This window comes from Colletotrichum lupini, chromosome 1, assembly GCF_023278565.1.
Source record: "Colletotrichum lupini chromosome 1, complete sequence".
In the NCBI taxonomy this organism is placed as follows: domain Eukaryota; kingdom Fungi; phylum Ascomycota; class Sordariomycetes; order Glomerellales; family Glomerellaceae; genus Colletotrichum; species Colletotrichum lupini.
Genome location: NC_064672.1, coordinates 2,875,356 through 2,895,490, shown reverse-complemented (window position 1 = coordinate 2,895,490; position 20,135 = coordinate 2,875,356). Strand labels below are relative to the sequence as shown.

The 20,135-nt window shown below is 52.6% G+C and overlaps 7 protein-coding genes across 7 annotated transcripts; 4 read left to right on the top strand and 3 right to left on the bottom strand.

Moving 5' to 3' along the window:
- Positions 1–3,286: 3,286 nt before the first annotated feature.
- CLUP02_00818 (uncharacterized protein) lies at positions 3,287–5,733 on the top strand (the record flags this gene model as incomplete). The annotated part of the gene is made up of 6 exons (XM_049279864.1): positions 3,287–3,454; positions 3,582–4,055; positions 4,110–4,948; positions 5,000–5,195; positions 5,249–5,590; positions 5,647–5,733. 6 exons carry the CDS (start codon positions 3,287–3,289, stop codon positions 5,731–5,733), a joined length of 2,106 nt encoding a protein of 701 aa, XP_049135821.1.
- A 49-nt stretch (positions 5,734–5,782) lies between these two features.
- Positions 5,783–5,995, top strand: CLUP02_00817 (uncharacterized protein; the record flags this gene model as incomplete). The annotated part of the gene is made up of 2 exons (XM_049279863.1): positions 5,783–5,922; positions 5,986–5,995. 2 exons carry the CDS (start codon positions 5,783–5,785, stop codon positions 5,993–5,995), a joined length of 150 nt encoding a protein of 49 aa, XP_049135820.1.
- A 165-nt stretch (positions 5,996–6,160) lies between these two features.
- Positions 6,161–7,390, bottom strand: CLUP02_00816 (uncharacterized protein; the record flags this gene model as incomplete). The annotated part of the gene is made up of 5 exons (XM_049279862.1): positions 6,161–6,281; positions 6,367–6,446; positions 6,517–6,623; positions 6,670–7,192; positions 7,382–7,390. The coding sequence occupies 5 exons, from the start codon at positions 7,388–7,390 to the stop codon at positions 6,161–6,163; spliced, it is 840 nt and encodes a 279-aa protein (XP_049135819.1).
- Positions 7,391–8,833: 1,443 nt separating this feature from the next.
- CLUP02_00815 (FGGY-family pentulose kinase) lies at positions 8,834–10,979 on the top strand (the record flags this gene model as incomplete). The annotated part of the gene is made up of 5 exons (XM_049279861.1): positions 8,834–8,838; positions 8,946–8,976; positions 9,051–9,176; positions 9,264–9,836; positions 9,921–10,979. 5 exons carry the CDS (start codon positions 8,834–8,836, stop codon positions 10,977–10,979), a joined length of 1,794 nt encoding a protein of 597 aa, XP_049135818.1.
- A 377-nt stretch (positions 10,980–11,356) lies between these two features.
- Positions 11,357–14,309, top strand: CLUP02_00814 (VTC domain-containing protein; the record flags this gene model as incomplete). Its single annotated transcript, XM_049279860.1, has 6 exons — positions 11,357–11,460; positions 11,521–11,592; positions 11,669–11,699; positions 11,770–11,780; positions 11,842–14,137; positions 14,217–14,309. 6 exons carry the CDS (start codon positions 11,357–11,359, stop codon positions 14,307–14,309), a joined length of 2,607 nt encoding a protein of 868 aa, XP_049135817.1.
- Positions 14,310–14,368: 59 nt separating this feature from the next.
- On the bottom strand, positions 14,369–15,175 carry CLUP02_00813 (uncharacterized protein; the record flags this gene model as incomplete). The annotated part of the gene is made up of 4 exons (XM_049279859.1): positions 14,369–14,398; positions 14,470–14,634; positions 14,724–14,944; positions 15,001–15,175. The coding sequence occupies 4 exons, from the start codon at positions 15,173–15,175 to the stop codon at positions 14,369–14,371; spliced, it is 591 nt and encodes a 196-aa protein (XP_049135816.1).
- A 798-nt stretch (positions 15,176–15,973) lies between these two features.
- On the bottom strand, positions 15,974–20,032 carry CLUP02_00812 (NACHT domain-containing protein; the record flags this gene model as incomplete). The annotated part of the gene is made up of 14 exons (XM_049279858.1): positions 15,974–16,622; positions 16,685–17,243; positions 17,307–17,327; positions 17,407–17,840; positions 17,898–17,946; positions 18,034–18,164; positions 18,216–18,321; positions 18,376–18,701; positions 18,768–18,925; positions 18,998–19,069; positions 19,152–19,372; positions 19,431–19,590; positions 19,689–19,712; positions 19,778–20,032. The coding sequence occupies 14 exons, from the start codon at positions 20,030–20,032 to the stop codon at positions 15,974–15,976; spliced, it is 3,165 nt and encodes a 1,054-aa protein (XP_049135815.1).
- Positions 20,033–20,135: the final 103 nt, after the last annotated feature.

Here is a 20,135-nt window from a genome sequence, read left to right as displayed (position 1 = left end):
TGATCGAGCACGCGCAGCCCAGAGCAGCTAACAACTTTGTCTGTCGGCCATTCTCTCGTTGTCACGGTATGGGTCGGGCAGCGGTGGCCTCGCTGCGTGAGAGTGACACCATCTTCATCATGGAGCTGCTGATAACCTGTGGCGCTCGCCAGATCGTCGAAGAAGATACACCCGTGACACTCAGCTCGGCAAAGTGCAAAAGACGAGACGACGGAGGGTCTAGAGGGCAGAGACCATGACAGACATGGGTGGCATGAACATGCCGTGGGCCGCTTTCATCCAATCGTGCGCTGAAAGTCGAACTGCTGCAGCTTGTTCAAGTAGAGGGCAAGCAATTCAGGCGCAACGAACCTATGGGAGGGCGGCAAAAGTACAAAGTTGGCGGAGCAGGAGGCGAATATTCAAGCATTGAGAGGTCCAGAGGGGATCCGAGGTAGGGATGTATATGGTATGGTAGACGGGGGAGGTTTGCTCAGGGTTACAAACAAAGTGAACAGTCGAGAGTGGAAGGGACATGGCAACTTCTCAGTTCTCGGGCGCGAGGCCGGATTGATTGGATGACGGGCGACGAGACGTTGTTTCATGCGAGTTTAGCAAAGACAGCCGCCGGCCGAGATGCCAGGCACACATGTCCGCTGGGCGTACCCCTGCAGGCGCCATAAGTACCGATTCGCTGTGCAGAGTTGGGCTTCATGGGCCAATTCCAGTGTGAGCGGCAACGCAAGGTACCTGAACTTGCGTCCCACCCTGCGGCAGTGAAGACTTGAAGGCCGTAGGCCCGTAGCTGGCTCTTCCGAGTGCGATTTCGCAGCACGGGCGAGCCCCAAACCTCCGGTACGGAGTCCCCACCGTCATACCGATAGAGCATAAGTCTTTTATACTCCATGAAATCCGATTTAACCAGCGAACGCTCTGTATAATCACTGATATCCAATGTGATTCCGCCTTGTGATTCCACGCGAGTGAGTAATGTGCAACTAACCGCAGCTTGGGTCTCCAAGCCTTGGTCGTTCGGCTATGTTTCTCTCCGATTATTGAAGAACATCCCGAGGCATATGCCCATTTTCAAGTACAAGCTAAAGTAGATATGTCAGACCAGCTGAATAACAAATCCTCAGATCAACATTGTCTGGGAAAGCTGACTTCAGCCATCCTCAAAGACAGCGATTGGCTGCGATCATAGCTCTTCGTGCGTCCGTCCGAGGTAGGCGGCTGAAGGCTTTCCATCGCGCCATGATCACTTACAAGCGGTATCGCCAGATGGTAATGAAACCTGATCGTGAAACCAAAAGACTGGACAAGAGGCGTGCATCTACAGATTGCAGGGCGGCCGTGCCCCCGACAGCTTCCGGTGCATCGGACGGGGCCCGTATTCGATTTCCGAGTTATTTATGACGACTGTGGCCCGTCAAGAGGGTCGCTCGGGATTAAGCGCCCGTCCGCGTACCACCTCATTTCGTGATGCCGCCTGTAATTGAGGTCGTAAGCGTGGTCTCCACCCTCTAGACCACATTTGAGAGTATCTTACGAGGACGACAATGTTTACGCGCGCCAAAAAAGAAGAAATTGCCGCCAGAATATAGAGCTATTCTAAATACAGGGCTCTGTTAATTTCCTGGTTCAACCATTTGAGCCGCATCCCGCGGCGTCTATCTGTCCGATTTAGCGGAACCCCCCAGCCGCCAGTCTTGTACGATGTGGCCACGGCCACATCACCGTGGCAGTGCTGGCGTCAAATATCAATTCCCAGGGTATCAGCTTCGTGAATAGAAATCGGAAGTGCTGACAGTGCTCGCTCTTCGTCCGGTACTTCATTATTCTTGCGGCAGAGTCTTCATGCTTGACCTTGCCTATTTTGCTCTGACGTAGTTTGCCTCAATTATCAGCCTAATTGAGGAGAAGCCCTGTACCGAAATTCTTTGCGAGTTGCCGACTTGTAAAAGAAGAGCCCACTTCATATTTCCTGTCCCTCTGGCTATCAAGTCTATATCTCAAGTTTCTTGCTTCTAGTTCGACCGCAAGGGTTACTACACAGTTCGGGCAGGGCTCCCGGTGTGTGAAGAGAAGTATAAATGGAATCTTGGAGGCGTTCATTCACTAAACATCCTATGCTGTGATATCAGGCTCAGGCAGACTCATCGGTTGATTAAATAACTTAAGAGGCACTATTTCCCCCGAGTTGCGTGTTTGTATCTTAATAGCAAGTGTCCAGAGTAGATACCCCATACTTGTGTAGAGAAAATAGGTAACTGTACAGGACTTCGTCGATATACCGAGATCATTCTATCTTCATATCTCATTTTTTTCCCAATTCTTGACAATTAGGCGACGTTGTTATGGTAGGCGATTCACGTCTTCTAGGTCGATAGAAGGAATCTACACAACGACATAAGATACCTTGTACCTACCTTGTGGTGGTAGGTACTGAGAGCTGGGAGTGATGGGTGAGCCGAGATGAGATAAGATAAGGAAAACACCGGATGAGGTCAGCGAATCTGTGCGACTCGCACCTTCCAGGTTCCTATTATTTCCCTGCTTGGTAGCCCAAGGCACGTGAGCTCAAGTGGGTCCGTCATTGCCTTTCACTGTCACTTCCTACCTACCTCCATTAGCCTCACGACCCGACGTCAAATTCCTCTCCGCCAGACTTGCTGCAGATTGAGCATTCTTCCATCAAACACAACGACAACTCGCGACCGACATCGCCCCCGGCAAGGATCTGATTCGACTTGATCTGAAATCGGTCAAGGCTTTTCTTTGCATTGACTCGTCTCGCTGCGACCAAATCGTGACTACCCAACTGCCACTTCCACTCCCATTTTGCTCTTTGTCTTCGCCATTCTCGCGACGTTCTCCGTACGTTTGGCGACCGTCAAAATCTACGAAGGTCCCATCGCATTCTTCAAGCGGACGCGAAAACCATCCACTGGATAATGTTGTGACGGTGTCCTTGCTCTCTGCTTGGATTTGGTTAGCTTTTGGTGGGAGGACTTGAGCAGAAAGAGGGTCTGGACGCGAGAATTGGAATCTGCAAATCGGCCCCTTCCACCTTAGGTTACTTGCGTCGTCTCTCCTTCCAAGCTGCAGACTGGTGCTCCTCCATAATAAGGGTGGTTTATTGTGCTTTCCATTGCATAGGGTGAAGGCGCTTGACTTCGAGGTCGATCTGAATCTTCCCCGCTGCCATTGCGTTCTCACTTTCCTGCAGATCTCGCTCGCCATCGCGTGCTCTTGACAGACAAACATTCATCATCAAGGAAATCGCTACCCAGGAATAACCACAATCATGTCGTACGAGTCATCCGCCACAGAAGTCGCTGAGGACTATCGTCAAGCTCTTGAAGACTTGACTACCAATGTGCGATTCGAAATTAGCAATCTGACGATGATTGCAAGAGAGCAGACCGAGCATGCCCAAGTCATCTCTGAAGTCTTGCAGGACCATATCTTGAAGGTAGGCTCTATCCTTCAGCTTTCCGGCAACGGCCCGCGTTGTCTGCCAAGTCCTTCTCAAGCGCAGCTTGGGAAGTCACGAAGCTCCCTTTCCCCAAAGTAACGATCCATGCTGACATGTTTGACAGGCGCCAGCGCACAAGAAGCTCCCAGCCCTCTACGTCCTCGATTCGATTGTCAAGAATGTCGGCACTCCGTACACATTATTCTTCGGAGCAAAGCTATACCAGACGTTTATGGAAGCATACGCGGCTGTTGATGGCCAGGTTCGCCGCAAGATGGATGAAATGCTCCGCACCTGGAAGGAGCCTGTTCCTGGATCTCTGGACAAGCGTCCAGTCTTTGCGTCAGAAGTGACGGCACCTATTGAGAGCGCCCTCATCAAGGCTCGCACATCCGCGCTTCAGGCTCAGCAAGGACGACCAGCAGGTCGCGGCCGACCTGCTGCTGCACCGTATCGCGAAACACCAACACCGCCGGGTATGCGACCTGGCTCGAACCAGCCGATGCCATACGGTCAACCTCCACCCATGCCACAAGCGAATGGCAACCGACCTCCGAGTGCGCCGCTTCCACACCATCCGCAGATGGCTCCTTATGCAGTACGTCCATTCTACCATTTAGCACTTGATATCACACACTGACAGACCTTACAGCCTCCTCCGCCATCATACAGTGCTCAACCTTCGGCAGCTCCTGGTCCCTACCAACCCCCTCCGCAGGTGCCATACGGAGCCGGACTCTCAGGACCTCAGGCTGCTGGGATAAACAAAGACTCTCTGGGTCAAGATATCCAGAAGTTGATCGATGCGTCGAAGTTGGAGTTTGCACAGAACCCCCATGATCATAGTATTCAACAAAGACTCAAGGCGTTGTTGGATGTGCAGAGCTTGCTTCAACATCAGAACTTGCCCCAGGACCAGTTGGTCCTCATTAAGAATCAAGTAGCCGATCTTGCCGTAAAAGTGAGGCCGTTCTCGGCCCAGAGCTCAACCCCTACTGCTACAACTGTCCCTCATCATCCACCGCCGCCACCTGCGGCGCCTGTAGTACCATCTGGCCTGCCTCCGCAGCAAGCTGGAGTGACGCTTGATGCCCTCTTGGGCCAAGGAGCTCTTGCTGCTCTGTTGTCACGGCAGTCAGCCACGCCACAGCTTTCAACGCCGCCGCCCCCTCCTCATGCCAGCATGGCGAACCGGTCTCCTCCCCCACAGAGGGCCGAGCCGCAAAGACAGCCCAGTGCGCCGCCGGCAACAGATCCTATGGCGTTGCTGGCCGGCTTACGGCAAGCCGGAATCCTTCGGGGAGCAGCTCCAAGCGCAACACCGACGCCAGCAGCCCCAGCACCAGTGCCCCCTCCAGGGATGCCTATGATGCCTCCCGGATTCTTGCCCCCTAACATTGCAAGCTTGCTGGCTTCCGGCCAACTGCCGCCAATTCCTCCGCTTGGGGGTATGAGCGGCAACCAGCTTGATGCGGCGGCTTTGAAACAACAGTCAGTTTATCTCGGAATCTTACCGGAAGCACGAATGCTAATCCTTTCCAGATTCCAACCTCACTTAATCCCGTCTCTCTTTGAGCAGTTGGGTCCTCAATGCACCCAATGTGGTAGACGTTTCAAGACGGATGATGAGGGTAGGAAGAAGAAGATGGCGCATATGGATTGGCACTTCAAGGCACACCAACGACTCGCAGAAGCAGAGAAAAGAGGCCAGCACCGAAGCTGGTATGTCGATAACAATGTGAGTCACCATCAGCCCCTTATAAACCTTTGGAATAGCCTAACATCATACAGGACTGGGTCAAGTCCCGAGAGGCCATTGATGTCGACCACGTTGCGGCTGCGGACAAGTCTTCGTCTAGTCCTGGCCGAGGGAAGAAGGAGGCCAAGCCTCGATATATTCCTGTGCCAGATGCATCCAGCGGGATCAATAGCAAATGTCCCATCTGCCAAGAGAAATTTGAGAACAAGTGGCTTGAGACTGCTCAAGAATGGGTGTGGCTGGATACTACGTTGGTCGGCAATCGAGCATATCACTTTAGCTGTCATTCGGAAGCGACACAAGCACGCGAAAGCACACCAGTCTATACGAAGAGAGCGCCTGAGCCATCGCACGGCAAGAAGCGCAAAGCAGAGGTAAGCCGGGATGCAACTCTTTTCGCAATGTCGGCAGGGACTAACCATGGTTTCAGGGTGACCAAAAACCGTTTCGCGGAAAGATGAAGAAGGACAAAGACAAAGATACCGTCAAATGGCCCAAGGCGGAACTTGACTACTGAGAGCTGAACAGTCGACACGCGGAAACTCTTCAAGACGCCTGCCAACATCATGCAAAGCACTCGGATATATCTGCAAAAGCTATCAACGGCATTTGCTGCATCTTCACCTGCAGGACGCCTCATCGACAATCATCACGCATTGCCGAGTCACGCCCATCAGCCTGTCATGGAGCATATTATCCTATGGCGGTGAGGCGACACAGTCGTGTATGCGACAGGATTGCCAACGCGCCCATGGAGGACACAAAAAAGCAATATTTAATGGGGTCCGGTCCAGCAAGAGAGCCGATCGTTGGGGATCGGCACGGACGGAACAACGGAAAGCGGACACAAAAGAAGTGTGGTGAGGCTCCGTTGTTCGGAGTTGCCGGGCAAAAGATCGGCAGACCATCTTCGATATCGCAGTTGGTTCACCTGCTTGGCAAGGCTAGGCCGCATCAGCAAAGACGGCGTGGTCATCAGCCCAGAACAGGGGAAGAAAGTCAGGCAAGACGAAAGCCGAACACACCGCAACACCGTACAGGTGACAGCGAAGCATCAGGGGCGGCCTGGTCGGGTGTTCACATGGCATGCAGAGATTTTTCTTTCTCGGTGTGCTATCGTGCTGCCGAAATATGGAGTTTATTAACAAACGAAATACCCAGCACGGCGGTGGTCATTATGCAGCCCTGACAGGTATGGTTAGGTAGCAAGCGGAAGAGAGGAATGTTACCCTAAACAAATCTTGAGATTGTGGTGCATGGAAAAGGTGTTCCGCTTATGATTTCCCTTGTGTGAGTTTACTCCACAGTAGCTCTTGTGATCCATGTCCTGGGGGAGAGCAGCGGACACGTTCGTTTCCACACTCCCCACAGTCCACAGTCTTGACTCTGCGCTAGAGGGTGGCCTATCTGTCGCATCCCTGTCCAGCTTATGTCTGATTCGACAATTGCTTACAAGTATTTGGGAGCATTCTGGTTTGAGAGTATTCCGGTGAATGTGGCGGGCTAGAGCTGATTCGGGCTACGTTTGGGAAATCCATGGTGAGGAAGAAAGTACACAAACTCTGAGGCGGGTTGTTGGGCAGTGATTGGGTCGCATAAAGACGGGAAAGATGGAGAAGAAAAAAAAGGAAGGGAGGAGGGGTGGGTGCGAAGGGTGGTTTGATCATTGATGGCGTTGGGGTTTTTTTCTTTTGGTTTCGGCACCGCAAAAGGATGAAGCGGCGGGCGAAGCGGGCGCGGGCGGGAAACGGTAGCCTTACGGTAGAGATGGTGTTGAGGAAGGCACGGCCGGGGGAGGATTCCTGTTGATTGCCACAAGGCCCCAGGGGAGCGGGGGGAACGAGTTGGGAGTTGGCCGGTGACCCGGGGGCGGGATGAGTGCCCCGGCCCACCGTTTTGGGGGGCTTGCCGGGCCTCGTGTCTTTTTTGGTTCGGGGGTAGGGTGGCACGGTGGCTGAGACAAAGGTGTTTCTCCTCTTTTCCCGTGGTTCGTCATCGTGTTTAAGACGACTCCATCGTACCGTTTATATAGACTCGTTAGGTTGAGAAAGGATTCGCCGGCGACGCTACCGGTTCTAGTCCCAACCACCATAGAGTTTGACAGGAGACAGTGGGATGTTACCTAGTTCTAGGCGACTATTAATACAGAGGGAGGGAAGCCTCACTGATGGCATCTTCAAGATCTCGAGATCACACGTAGTTGATCAATACTTGAAGTAACTCTATTCTCTTTTGTTGGAATTTTGGAATGGTGAATATGTCATTACGGGGACTGGTGGTTTTATGCGGGCAGCAAAGTCAGTCTTGCAGCCAAATTAGTCATGTCTAATCTGGGCTCGTTGTGTCACACATCAGGTGGGAGAAGTGTCAGAACCAGAACGGTAGACGACAGACGGTGGAAGATCAACAAAGCTGGTGTTGAGGTTTCCAAGCTGCCCAGTCCGGAGACTTTGGAAAACATGAGGCTTGCAGACCCTGTGGCTCTGGGAGTCTGGAATCGAGTGGTTGGGCTTCTGGAACCCTTTGGGCCATCTCCTTTCTCAGGGACCCTCCCGGCTTTTCCAACATCTTCCCCGAGCATCCATCCCATCACCTTCCTGCATGGTTGCATGGTTTGCTGCCAATCTGCCACTCTGCTTTTCCCCGCCAGCTCTGGACTGCTGCTTGAGGTTCCTAATATGGAACGAGATTGTCAGGTGGGCTTGGCCATCTTTTTTTCTACCAGTCCACACTATTACCTTACAGATAGTGTACCATGTCCCAAAAGGTCACCCTTGCCGCCCCCATACAACCCCCAAGATTCTAATTCTTGATGAGCGCGGGGGGCCACTGGGGGGTGGTGCGGATGTCGGCTGACAGTGGATTTTTTGCCCCTCCACCCCTCCATGCCCTCGGTGTTGCCCCCGTCCCGAGGGTAGTCCCAGCTTGGAACCTCCCCGGGGGGAATACCTAGCGCTTGGAACTGCAGCTCTTACACCACAGGTGGCACGCGGATCCCAACCGGACATGCTCATGGCTTCTTTCCTTTTTGCTGTGTCATTTTTTTTTTTGCCATCCGAGGGGCTGGTTGGCCCTGTCTTGCATCATGTACTGCCCATCTGGCAGCAAGTACCTGCAAGGCAGGGTAGCTCTTGTACGTACCTAACTGCTCTCACCTCACCTTTACCCCACTTGGAGGGGCAAAAGGGGTCCAGGTCCTACGCAGTAGGCGCAACACTAGCTACCGTACCTTACGGTGGAAGAACCGCCATCTACGCAGTAGTAAGGTAAGGTAAAGCAGGCAAGCACCAAGCTCCCGTCCCCTCCCTTTCGTCGCAGGAAGAAGGGACGAAAAAATAAGGGTGTGTGCCGATGATGGAGGTCTGGATTGTACCTGACCTTTTCCAGTGAATCAGACCGTCCCCCGTCCTGGTCGTATTGTGGTGCTTTTTTAAAGAAGAGCTCCCGTCGCCTTTTTTGTTGATCAACAAAACCGCCTTTGCCCAAGAAGCTCTACACTTTCACGCCTTGTCTGCCTTCCCTCCCTACTCCCTACCACAGACTGCCAAAAAAATCACACGATCTTCTCCTGCCCGCGAACAGGACCTTACTATTCGTAATCACCCTCGGTCTGCACAATGGAGTAAGTTCAAGCCACTGTTCCAGCCAGTTGCCTACCTGCCTGTGACCGAGCAATCGAGCTGGCCCAAAGCCTCACGATGTATCCAAGAGCTAACAGTCTACCTCTAGGGTCCAATCCACCGCACCTCCCCAACCTCTGGTAAGTTCGACCGGAACGGAGCTCCGTTGCTTGATTTTCAGAGACCAGACCATTGACTCGAAGTGTTTTACCAGGACCACTACATCGGCATCGATGTCGGCACTGGTTCGGCCAGAGCTTGCATCATTGACGAGACTGGCGACATCAAGGGCCTTGCTAGCGAGCCCATCAAGCTGTGGCAGCCTGAGACCGGATATTATGTAAGTCACTTCAGAGCCTCGCCTTCTCTTCATCACTTTGGCGGTCAATCCCCCCGAGGAGTTGAGCTCAGCTGACCTTTCCGGAAGGAACAATCCACTTCAGATATTTGGGCATGCATCTGCCACTGCGTGAAGCAAGTCCTCGTCGAGTCCAAGGTCGACCCTGATATTATCAAGGGCATCGGTTTCGACGCAACCTGCTCCCTCGCCGTCTTCAGCCACGATACCGACGAGCCCGTCGCCGTCACCGGCCCCGATTTTGACAATGCCGATGGTAACGACCGCAATGTTATTCTCTGGCTGGACCACCGCCCCGTCGAGGAGACGGAGAAGATCAACGACACGAAGCACAACCTGCTCAAGTACGTTGGCGGAACCATGAGCATCGAGATGGAAATTCCCAAGGTCCTGTGGCTCAAGAACAACATGCCCAAGGAGCTCTTTGACCGCTGCAAGTTCTACGACCTTGCTGATGCGCTCACGCACATGGCCACTGGCAACGAGACGCGGAGTTTCTGCAGCACCGTCTGCAAGCAGGGCTACGTTCCTGTCGGTGTTGACGGCAGTGTCAAGGGCTGGCAGGATGACTTCCTGGCGACAATTGGGCTCGAAGACCTTGTTGAGGACGACTTCAAGCGTATGGGTGGTGTCAACGGGGTGGTGAGCCTTTTTCATTTGAACCCTCCTCCTCTGTTGCTTCAGCGTCGAGACAAAAGTGCAATTGACTGACTTGGTTTTTCACAGAACGGAAAATACCAGAGCGCTGGCGAGCTCGTGGGTGGTCTTTGCAAGAAGGCCGCGGCAGAGCTCGGCCTTCCCGAGGGTATCGCCGTTGGTGGCGGCGTTATTGACGCCTACGCCGGCTGGATTGGTACTGTCGGCGCCAAGGTCGAACTTCCGCCAGGCCATCTCGAGGCGGACCAGCCCAAGAACGACCTTTCCCAAGCCTTCCACAGACTCGCGGCGGTTGCCGGTACATCGACGTGCCACTTGGCCATGTCCAGAGAGGCAGTGTTCGTGCCTGGCGTTTGGGGCCCATACCGAGACGTCTTGCTTCCTGAGTTCTGGATGGCCGAAGGTGGCCAGTCTGCCACCGGCGAGCTCCTTCGACACATTCTCGAAATCCACCCTGCCTTTATCGAAACGAACGCGCTTGCCACGGCCGAGTCGAAGAACATTTACGAGTTCCTGAACTCCCACTTGGAATACATGCGTGAGAAGAGCGGTGCCCCGTCAATCTCATACCTGGGCCGTCACTTCTTCCTATACGGTGACCTGTGGGGTAACAGATCACCAGTCGCAGACCCGAACATGAAGGGTGCCGTGGTTGGCTTGAGCAGCGACAAGACCACGGACAACCTGGCGTTGTGGTACTACGGCACGATGGAGTTCATCGCCATGCAGACTCGACAGATTGTTGAGGCGATGAACACGTCCGGACACGAGCTTAACACGATCTTCATGTCCGGCAGTCAGTGCCAGAACCCACTGTTAATGGACTTGATGGCTACCATCTGCGACATGCCTGTCTTGGTACCCAAGTACACCAACGCGGCCGTTGTTCACGGTGCTGCCATGCTGGGCGCCAAAGCGGCGACCGCGACTGAGGATGGCACAACGGAGAACCTGTGGTCCATCATGGACCGTATGAGCAAGCCTGGCCGCCTCGTGAAGCCAGGCACACTCAAGGGCGAGAAGTTCTTGTTTGATGCCAAGTACAAGGTGTTCCTGGATCAATGCAAGACGCAACAGGAGTACCGGAAGCAGGTTGATGCTGCCCTCGACCAGTGGCTCAACAACTGAAGTGTTTTGGGAATGGGTTTTGTGGTGTGAAACGATTAGACGACCTAGGGAATTGGGTGAAGGGGCATTTACGGCCTGCAGTAACGGAACTTGAATTTTAACTGGAAGGGCTGTAACAGGAGTTGAAGGGATAATGAGAATAGCCATTCTTTCATGAGTAAAAACGAAATAGTTTATACGATGATTTCACATTCTGCAATACCCCATGTCATAAAGTGATTTAAATCGGAGTATTCCTGCCGATGCGGCCATATGCGAGGTAATAATTCGCATACCTTCGGCATCAATCGATGGCGCCCCACCGGATGGGTTTCGTAGCTGCAAAGCTACATCTGTAGCGAACACACGTGCCTCTGAGTGTAGCTGTTGATAGGACAATGGCTGCGGCGCTACGTAACGGGACTGTGGAACTTTGCGGTGCTGGGACGGGAGAGTGGTGGGGCCGCGCGAGCAACACAGGCCAAGCTTCGCCTTCTTGCAGGTGCCAAACCCCATCGTCTTCAACTGTCACCCACGACCTTACCTCTTTTTCTCTGGTTAGACTGGTGATTATTCCCACTTCTGCGCTTGAACTAGACGACAGGAATTCGCCTGACGGGAAGAGCAGGAAGAAGTAGGACTGAAGCAAGGAAGAAAAAGACGAGGGTTCCGTTCGATATCCCCTGTCGCGCGCCAGCCACATCAACCAGCGTTGCCTCGTTACACCCGAACCCGAAGCTTGTTTTTTTCCTAGTCACGACCTACCCCTTCGACCAACTCGATCGAGATTTTTCACGACCAGACTTCCCAGCTCACACCTCTGTCATCCTTGGGGATCAAAAGCATCCTCGACTTCCGATATCCCGTATCGAAGCGACTGAAGCGACACTCCCGTCTATCCCAACCTCGATCCCTATCTATCACCAACCGTCGCGATGCGCTTTGGGAAGACACTGCGGTTGGCCGTGTACGCGCCATGGAAGGACAAGTACATCGACTACGCGAAGCTCAAGTCGCTTCTGCGGGAAGACAAGTACGATGACGAAGATGTTGCGTGGACAGAGGACGACGAGAACCGCTTCTGCGACGAGATTTTCAACGGTCAACTCGAGAAGGTCGCCGCGTTTCAGGAGCAGACCTTCAAGGCTCTGAAAGACCGAGTCGAAGCCGCGTTTGAGAAGCTCAAGGAATTGGCACCGCCGACTAGTGAGGAGGATGAAGGGGCGGAGAACGACCAGGTCAAGAAGCCCGACGCTGCGACGGCGCAGAAGCTGAAGGACATTGAGACGGAGCTCGACAAGATCACGACCGAAATCTCGGAGCTGAAGAAGTACAGCAACATCAACTACACTGGTTTCCTCAAGATCGTCAAGAAACATGACCGCAAGAGGGGCGATAGATACAAGGTGCGACCGATGATGCAGCTGAGCCTTGCGAAACGGCCCTTCAACTCGGAGCAAGGGTACTCGCCCTTGCTCAACAAGCTGTCCATCATGTACTATGCTATTCGGCAGCAGCTGGACGACGGCGCTGGCGATGCGCAGCCACTGGATCTCGAGAGCCAAGGAGAGACGCGGCACGGCGAGCGGTACACCGCCCACAAGTTCTGGGTCCACCCGGATAACCTACTGGAGGTCAAGACGTATATTATGAGACGTCTTCCGGCCCTTGTCTACAGCGAGCAGTCAGCTAAGGAGCTGGATGGAAGCAATGACCCGACCATCACGTCGCTTTACTTTGATAACTCAAAGTTCGATTTGTACGGGAAGAAGGTGGAGCGCAAGGCGGAAGCGTCCACGCTCCGCGTACGTTGGTATGGCCAGTTGAGTGCGAAGCCTGAGTTGTTCCTCGAACAGAAGATTGTTGGAGAACAAGGATCCAGCGAGGAGCGAAAGTTCCCCATTAAGGACAAGTATATCAAGCCCTTCATCGACGGCACCTACAAGATGGAGAAGACGGTGGAGAAGATGGAGCGTCAGGGCCAGCAGGCGGAGGTGGTTGAGAATTTCAAGAGCACCGTCGAGTCTCTTCAGGGTTTCATGCAAGAGAACAAGCTACAGCCCGTCTTGCGCGCAAACTATGTTCGCACCGCTTTCCAGAAGCCCGCGGACGACCGCGTGCGTATCTCCATCGATACAGAGGTAGCCTTCATCCGGGAGGACACGCTGGACAGAGATAGGCCGTGCCGCGACCCAGCAGAATGGCACCGTCTCGATATTGACGGTCGAAACCTGACGTACCCGTTCAAGGATATCAACCAGAGCGAGGTCTCCCGTTTCCCCTACGCCATTCTGGAGATCAAGCTGAAAGAGGACCCCAACCGTAAGCGCCCTGCGTGGATCACGGACCTGATGGCATCCCACCTGGTGCACCCCACGCCTCGCTTCTCCAAGTTTGTCCACGGCATTGCCTCCTTGTTTGAGGACTTTGTCAACAACCTGCCCTTCTGGTTGAGCGATCTGGAGGCGGACATCCGCAAGGACCCGCAGGTGGCTTTCGAGGCCGAGGAGCAGCGCAAGGCGCAGAGAGCCGAGGACGAGCAGGCCGTCGGCAGCTTTTTGGGCAATAAGGTGAGCTCGTATAAGATATCCAAGAGTTCGCCGGCCGGCCAGTCGTACCTCGCCAACAGAATGGCCGCCGAGAGCTCGCGCTCCCAGTCGAGACCCGTCAACGACGAGTCACAGCAGTCGTCGAGCCGCCAGAACGGCGAGGGCTCCAACGGCCAGCAGAGGAGTTACGGCACGCTCTCGTCCGTGCTCCCCGGCTTCTCTCTGTCCAAGTACTCGCAGGCGCGTAGGGCGCAAAAGAACCAGCAGCAGCTGCCCGAGGGCGTCGTGGAGCCGACCGAGTGGATCAAGAACTCGGGCGAGCTCAAGATTGAGCCCAAGGTGTGGCTGGCCAACGAGCGCACGTTCCTCAAGTGGCAGCACATCTGCATCCTGCTCGGCGCGCTCGCGGTGTCGCTCTACACGGCCGCCGGGGAGAATTTCCTGGCTGAGGTCATGGGCATCGTGTACATCTGCATCGCCGTGTTTGCGGGTATCTGGGGCTACGGTATGATGAGGCTGCGGAGGAAGATGATTATCGGTCGCAGCGGCAAGGATTTCGATAACCTTGTCGGGCCGTTGATTATCAGCATCGCGTTGATGGCTGCGCTGGTGATCAACTTTGTGCTTGCCGTAAGTTCCCCTCTCACGTTCCGTTAGGACTCATGCCAGTGAGATTTCGTGAGCCAAGATACTGACTTGGGGTTTCTAGTACCGCTCCGCTATCGAGAGGATGGAGGCAGCCAAGGGGGTCCTCAACGGCGGTAATGCCACTGGCGAGCCCATCCGTCAAGAGCTCATCTAAGGGGAAGCGGGTTTTGTGAAGTGAAGTGTGGGGGCAAAAGCGTTGACTGATGGAGCATCTCATGAGATGCTCACCGTTTTCTTTGTAAGCTGTAGTTTGTTTGCGTTTGCATGGTTTGGTTGGTGTGCTGCATTTGGATCGGTGCTCTTTCCTTTTTTACTTGGTATTGGTTATGATACCTGTCGACACAAAGGTAGAAGAAGCGTTGTTGTATGAGATAAATATGGTGTGATAATCGATACTCTGTGTGTATGTTTGTGTCTGCTGTGACTTTGGTGTGGAGTGATGTGAGATGAGATGGAGGGAAGACAGGCTGAGTGTCTTCCTGGTGTTAGGATGTTGTCGTAGAGTCACTGTAGGGGCATCGACGTATATAAAGAGAACGGTTGTCTATTGGAAATAGGAAATAGGCACGAAGCTCGCTCTGATATAGAGGGTGCGAGCGAAGTGGGCCTCGGTGATTATGTAACCGAGGTCACGTGACGTGCGGTAAGGCCATGGATGGTTGAGGCCATCACGACAGATGTCATATAGGTTTCGTGTTAGCTTGCGCTTAGAAAGGCTTCCGTCTCGTGTAAGTCCAAGTGAGAGATCCGAAGGCAATGTTTCGAGTTGCGATGCCACACGGAAGCCGCCTTGACTATGCCAGCCAGCTAACTGCTTAGATATCTTAGTGTGTGACATCAGGTACCAGGAAGGAGTTGTATTTGGAGGAAGTATAATGACATGATTTTTCCGGGCTGTGAGATGTCTCCGACGATGCCTATGAAAGCCAGAGGCGGAGTCACCACATCTTTCAATCCTCTCACCATTCTCACGCTGCCAGGAGCTTCTTGCTCCGTATTGAGTGCCCGCGCCTTCGCCATGATACCGCACATCCGGCCTCAGTGTCATCATGCTTGTTCAGACACTGACTCTCGCGATACCTGAGGCCACCAATAGCAACGTACAGCAGCGGAGCATCCCAAGTTCAATGTCGAGGGCTCATCGAATACCGCTGTCCGCGTGCTCCTTAGCAACGGAGTACTAGTATTCATTACTAAACAACCCGAATATTCTGACAGCCTCCCTTCTATAGGATGGATTTTGGCCTGGTGAGAGGGCTATCAATCAAGATTAGCCTCGAGCTGGAAAGGCATGCAGCCCATTGGTGGGATCTTGCGCGGGACCTCCTAAGTTATAGCCTTCCGGCCATACCGGCAAGAGCAGCAAACGGTACACCCACATTAGCTTCTAGTCGTCCGTGGAAGCTTATTCAGAAGGGCGGAATACTCGTGGGGTGGAGAGGAGTGGTGTGTAGGATGGGGTTTAGGTTGAAATTGTCCACTTCTTAGTAGAAGCTCACACACGATACGGGGCATGTAGTACCAACACAATGTAAGAATGGTCAGATGAACCTCGAGGTTGAGGTCTCTGACTTCAAAACGAACTTCGGACTTTTACAGCATCCATACTCTTCGGACCTCAAGCCCCCCTCCCCCAAGGGCTTCTCTATTTTATGTCAAAGAAGGTTTGGTGATAAGAAGAAATGCCCCTTCTGGTGCCTCGTTGCCTATTGCAGCCGTTTTATAATTGTCTCGACACTCATCCATTCATACCTTGACCCGAACGCCGCGCCCATCTAGCCCCCACTCCGCGCCAACGACCTCGTTTCCCCCGATTACCTAGAACCATTGCCCCTCCTGCTGCTGCTTCGTTGGGGGCTTATACACAGCTCGGACGGGCGGAGGGCCGAAGGCGATGTCTACTAGCGGAGAAGGCATAGGGGAAACTGATACTCGTTCCATATTACCCTGTTCTATAGCTCGCTCCATGGCAGATCCTTCGTAGTAATCGTTGCATAAGCTGTCTCTGTTCATCGGACCAGGCCGACCCCCCAAATTGATGCCTGTGAGGTTCGCAGAGCGTTGTGTTGGTTCGATAAACGAGGCGCCACCCCTTGGCGTCACTTCAATTAGATGGTCCTGATTAGAAGGCATGTTGTAAGCCATGCCCGATTGGGTGAGAGTCGCCATATCCGCCGGCATGCCATCCTGCTGAAGTTGCGGCGTCTGTTGTTGTAGTTGTCGTTGCCGTAGCTGTTCCTGTTCCCATCGCATAAGTATCGAGAACTGCGACGTCTGGATCCCCTCGAGCTCCTGTCGTATCTGGGGCGTAACATGATGAATCGCGAGCCACTGCCAAAGGTCTTTCCACGTCCGAGGCTCGAAGAGGACATCAGTATAGGCTCTGACATATCCAATATGGTATTCCGTAAGTTCCATATCGTCCATCAGTCCCTGGTGAGCAGGTTTCGCGGGAGTAGTCCGGTTTCTTAACCCTGACAGTATTTGCTGTTGAAGCGTAGCGCGATCAACTGCGGACTCGTTGGGTACCTCAACTGCGGCTCAGGCAGAAAGCCTTCCTCTGTTTCAGTCAGCTGCGTCGTTTGAGACGCCTGCTGGGCTGCAGCGGGTGTTGGCGCAGGCGCCGGGGAAGGCGTGGACGTTTCTAAGCTTTTGTAGTCCAATGTTTCTGCAGGACTCTGCTGGAAAGCTGTGGTTAGCATAGGAGATTGATTACCCGCACCGTACTGTAATTCTTGGCGACTCTGATTGGGATTTGTTGTCGGCGTCGCAGGCGCTTGACTCCCTTGGTCTAGTCTCTTGAGAATCTGCTGAGGAATCGATGGTGGTGAGGGTGAGGGATGGCATCTTCTCTCGTGGTCTTTGAGTTGTCTCGAAGAGTTAAAACCAACATCGTTGTAGAAGCAGTCTTGGTTGAAGCATCGTAGTTTCTCTTGATGTCTCATTGAGTGATCCTTCAGCTGTAATATTGAGGAGTATCCAGCCACAGCTTTATCGCATCCGTAGATGGGACACACAAACGCGGACGGGCCGTATTCTTCTTTGAACGCGATGAAATTCTTGGCTAAAAGCCCTGGATAATTTCTCCCTGTCAAGAGGTCCACAACATACGTATGATACCTTGTTCTAACAGATGATAGTAATGTGGCACCCGTAGAAGAGGGCACAATGTCTGAGTAACAGCAGCCAAGAGTCAGCAAATCTGCGTGTGTCACAGATGAGTAGACAGAAAGATCAAGTTGTAAACGTACCGGCAGATTCCTTCGTTGCTTTGCGAAGTTCGAAAGCTTCCTGGACTAGTGCTCTCGCTGAGGGGAGGCTTTCAAGCCAATGCAAACGAGAGTCGAAGCTTTCTGCGCTGGAAGTGCGCGTGGCCTCTACTTCCACAAGATTGAACCAACTTTTGGAAAGATCGTCAAGTTGTCCTTGGATGCTCGAAGAATCGGGTGTACTGAATCCTTGACTAAGCTCGAGATACTCCAATAGGTGCTCAATCCAGTGTTCGTGAGCGTAGGGGAGAAGTCCGTAGAAACCCTGGGCAACACAGTCAAGATGTTGCAGGCGTTCCAAGCTTTCATCGGCCAGTGTCAAACTCTGCGTCAACTGCGCAATACAGGCTGATGTGATATCTCGGCAAGAATCTTCCTTGTTGATGAACGGTCCACTGAATTTCGCTTGGAGGAATCTAACATGAGATGTTGAGCAATTTGTGGGCGTGAACAAGATTGTTTGGGACACCTACTTGGGTACTGTGGCATGGACGAACACCATTGTTGCACTTGGGCCATCCTCTATGAATGGTTTGCAAAGATCCAAAACGTTCGGAAACGGCTTCGTTCTCTCATTGATTATAGTCAAATCGGCATGGAGAACTCGACCTAGTCGTAATTCGAATTTCCTCATAGGCTGGCCGCCCTTCGAAAACACCATCCAGCCGAATATTCGTCGTAATTTCGACACATCTGTTGCCTGACAACGGCTCATGATGCTTGTGAGAATCTTGTAATATCTGAGTAGAATTAGCCATGACACGAAAGATTTAGAAGATAACAGAACTTACGCCTCTTCAAGGTCTTTGGGAAAGGCCTCGACGCTCGATATAAGCTCTTGAATATTGTCAGTCGTCTCCAACACCTGTAATACTAGGTGAACCCAAAGGAACATTCCTACGCTTCTGTCAGACCTTCCAATTCTTTCGTATTGAAGGGAAATCCCCATACCTTCTGCTCTTTTGAGGATTGTTTCCCGAATTTCAGTGAACACCGATTCGGGGACTCGACCATCTAGCCCTTCATTGATGGCTTCCAGGCGGCTTGAGACAATCAAGTCAATATCCTTACAAATAGACGCAGACTGCTTCCCAACTATCAGTGTTGGTCTGCCCTTCAGGTTCCTCGCTATACTCGGTATATCCTGGCTAGATATGAGCAACCTGAAGTTTTCCTGCGTCTCGGCGAGCTTTGCCAGGGTCTTGATCAATTCTCCATGTTCCGATGACACAATCTCATCAATTCCATCAATGATCAGGCGCAAGTCGTTGAAGAAGCTGAAAAGTTTTGGGATCAGTTCTTTCAGAAATGATGTGGAAGATGTTTTCCCAGAAACGACACACTCTTTGTGCATGAACGATGCCGTCTCCGGAACAAGGTTTAGGATCTGGGCACATATGCTCCGTAAGACCTGTACGCTTACCCCGTAGCCCGTAGTGTGGAAATCGCAGAAGAAGAACAAGCAATTCCAATTGGGGTTTGATTTGAGAAAGTAGATGAGCTGCGAACATAGGATCGATTTCCCTTTAATAAATCAATTATTGGCCTCAGAATGAAACTGGATGCAACCTACCAGAACCAGGCTTTCCATGAAGCCACAGAATCGGATTTCCTCTGCCTCTTTGGAGCCACGAACGAACTTGGGCTGAACCGGTCACCCATTGAGATGTTCCATCGAGACAACGGTTGTGAAGGTGTTCGAGCTTTTCTTCGTTTCTGTCGCTCACTTGAAGCCACTTGTTGACAGCTTCGCGCTGGTGGATCTCTTCTTTCTTTTCTCGGTCTTGAGCCTCCTCCAAAAGCTTTTGCCGCCATTCTCTAGCTTGAACTATCTCATAGGAAGCTGCCTCCCTATCTATGAGTTCGCTGGTTTTGGCGATGCTGTCAAGTAATGAATCATACCGATGCTGGAATCGACCCCAACAGGTCGAGAAGAGCATTGCCCACCCTAAAAAGCCAATGAGCATGAAATGCGAAAGTGGCACTTTTATTCAAGAAAAACTTACCCGGCTTCTGTACCAGCCGGTAAGCATGGCAGTGGAAGTCGATAATGTCCTCGTAAATGTGGCCCAGCAGTTGCTGGAAGTCGTGGCTGTCCGGGAACGCATTGCCGTATCGAGAGAAACGCGGAAGTGAGGCCCCAATCCGACTATAAGCAGAGAGAATCTCATCCAATGCATGCGTGTGGTCTTGAGATATCTAAGCGAACCGGCACTCTTAGTATTACAAGGCCCTAATCAAGCGGTAGATGCGAGTCAACTCACTTGGAGAATGAGCTTGAGAGGTGCCTAGATAGATGATATTGATGATCAGATCGTCCCTCTTGGAAGTTTCTCTCACTGGAGGAACCCACCCATATGTAAGGCAGGAACGGAACGCCATTAGATAGGACGTCGATGGGTTTTGTCAAACGATCAGCTGCGTCGAGAAAAGGTACGAGCCGTTCGAAGTTTCGTAACTTTTGACGGGAGGCGAGATAGCGCTCCATTTGAGTGATTGCCTCGCGAACATCTTCCACACTCTTGACGTTTTCCACTCGCCGCGTCTCTTCGTCCGACAAGTGTGACCGGAAGCGCTCACATGCTCTTTGGAGCTGCAGAAGAGCCATGTTGAATTATCCAAACCATTTGCGCCGAGAGTTCCGGTGTGCTGTTGTGCTAGAAATTGGGCACGCTTGGATACTTAATATGTTGCTGTAGGATAGCTAAGAC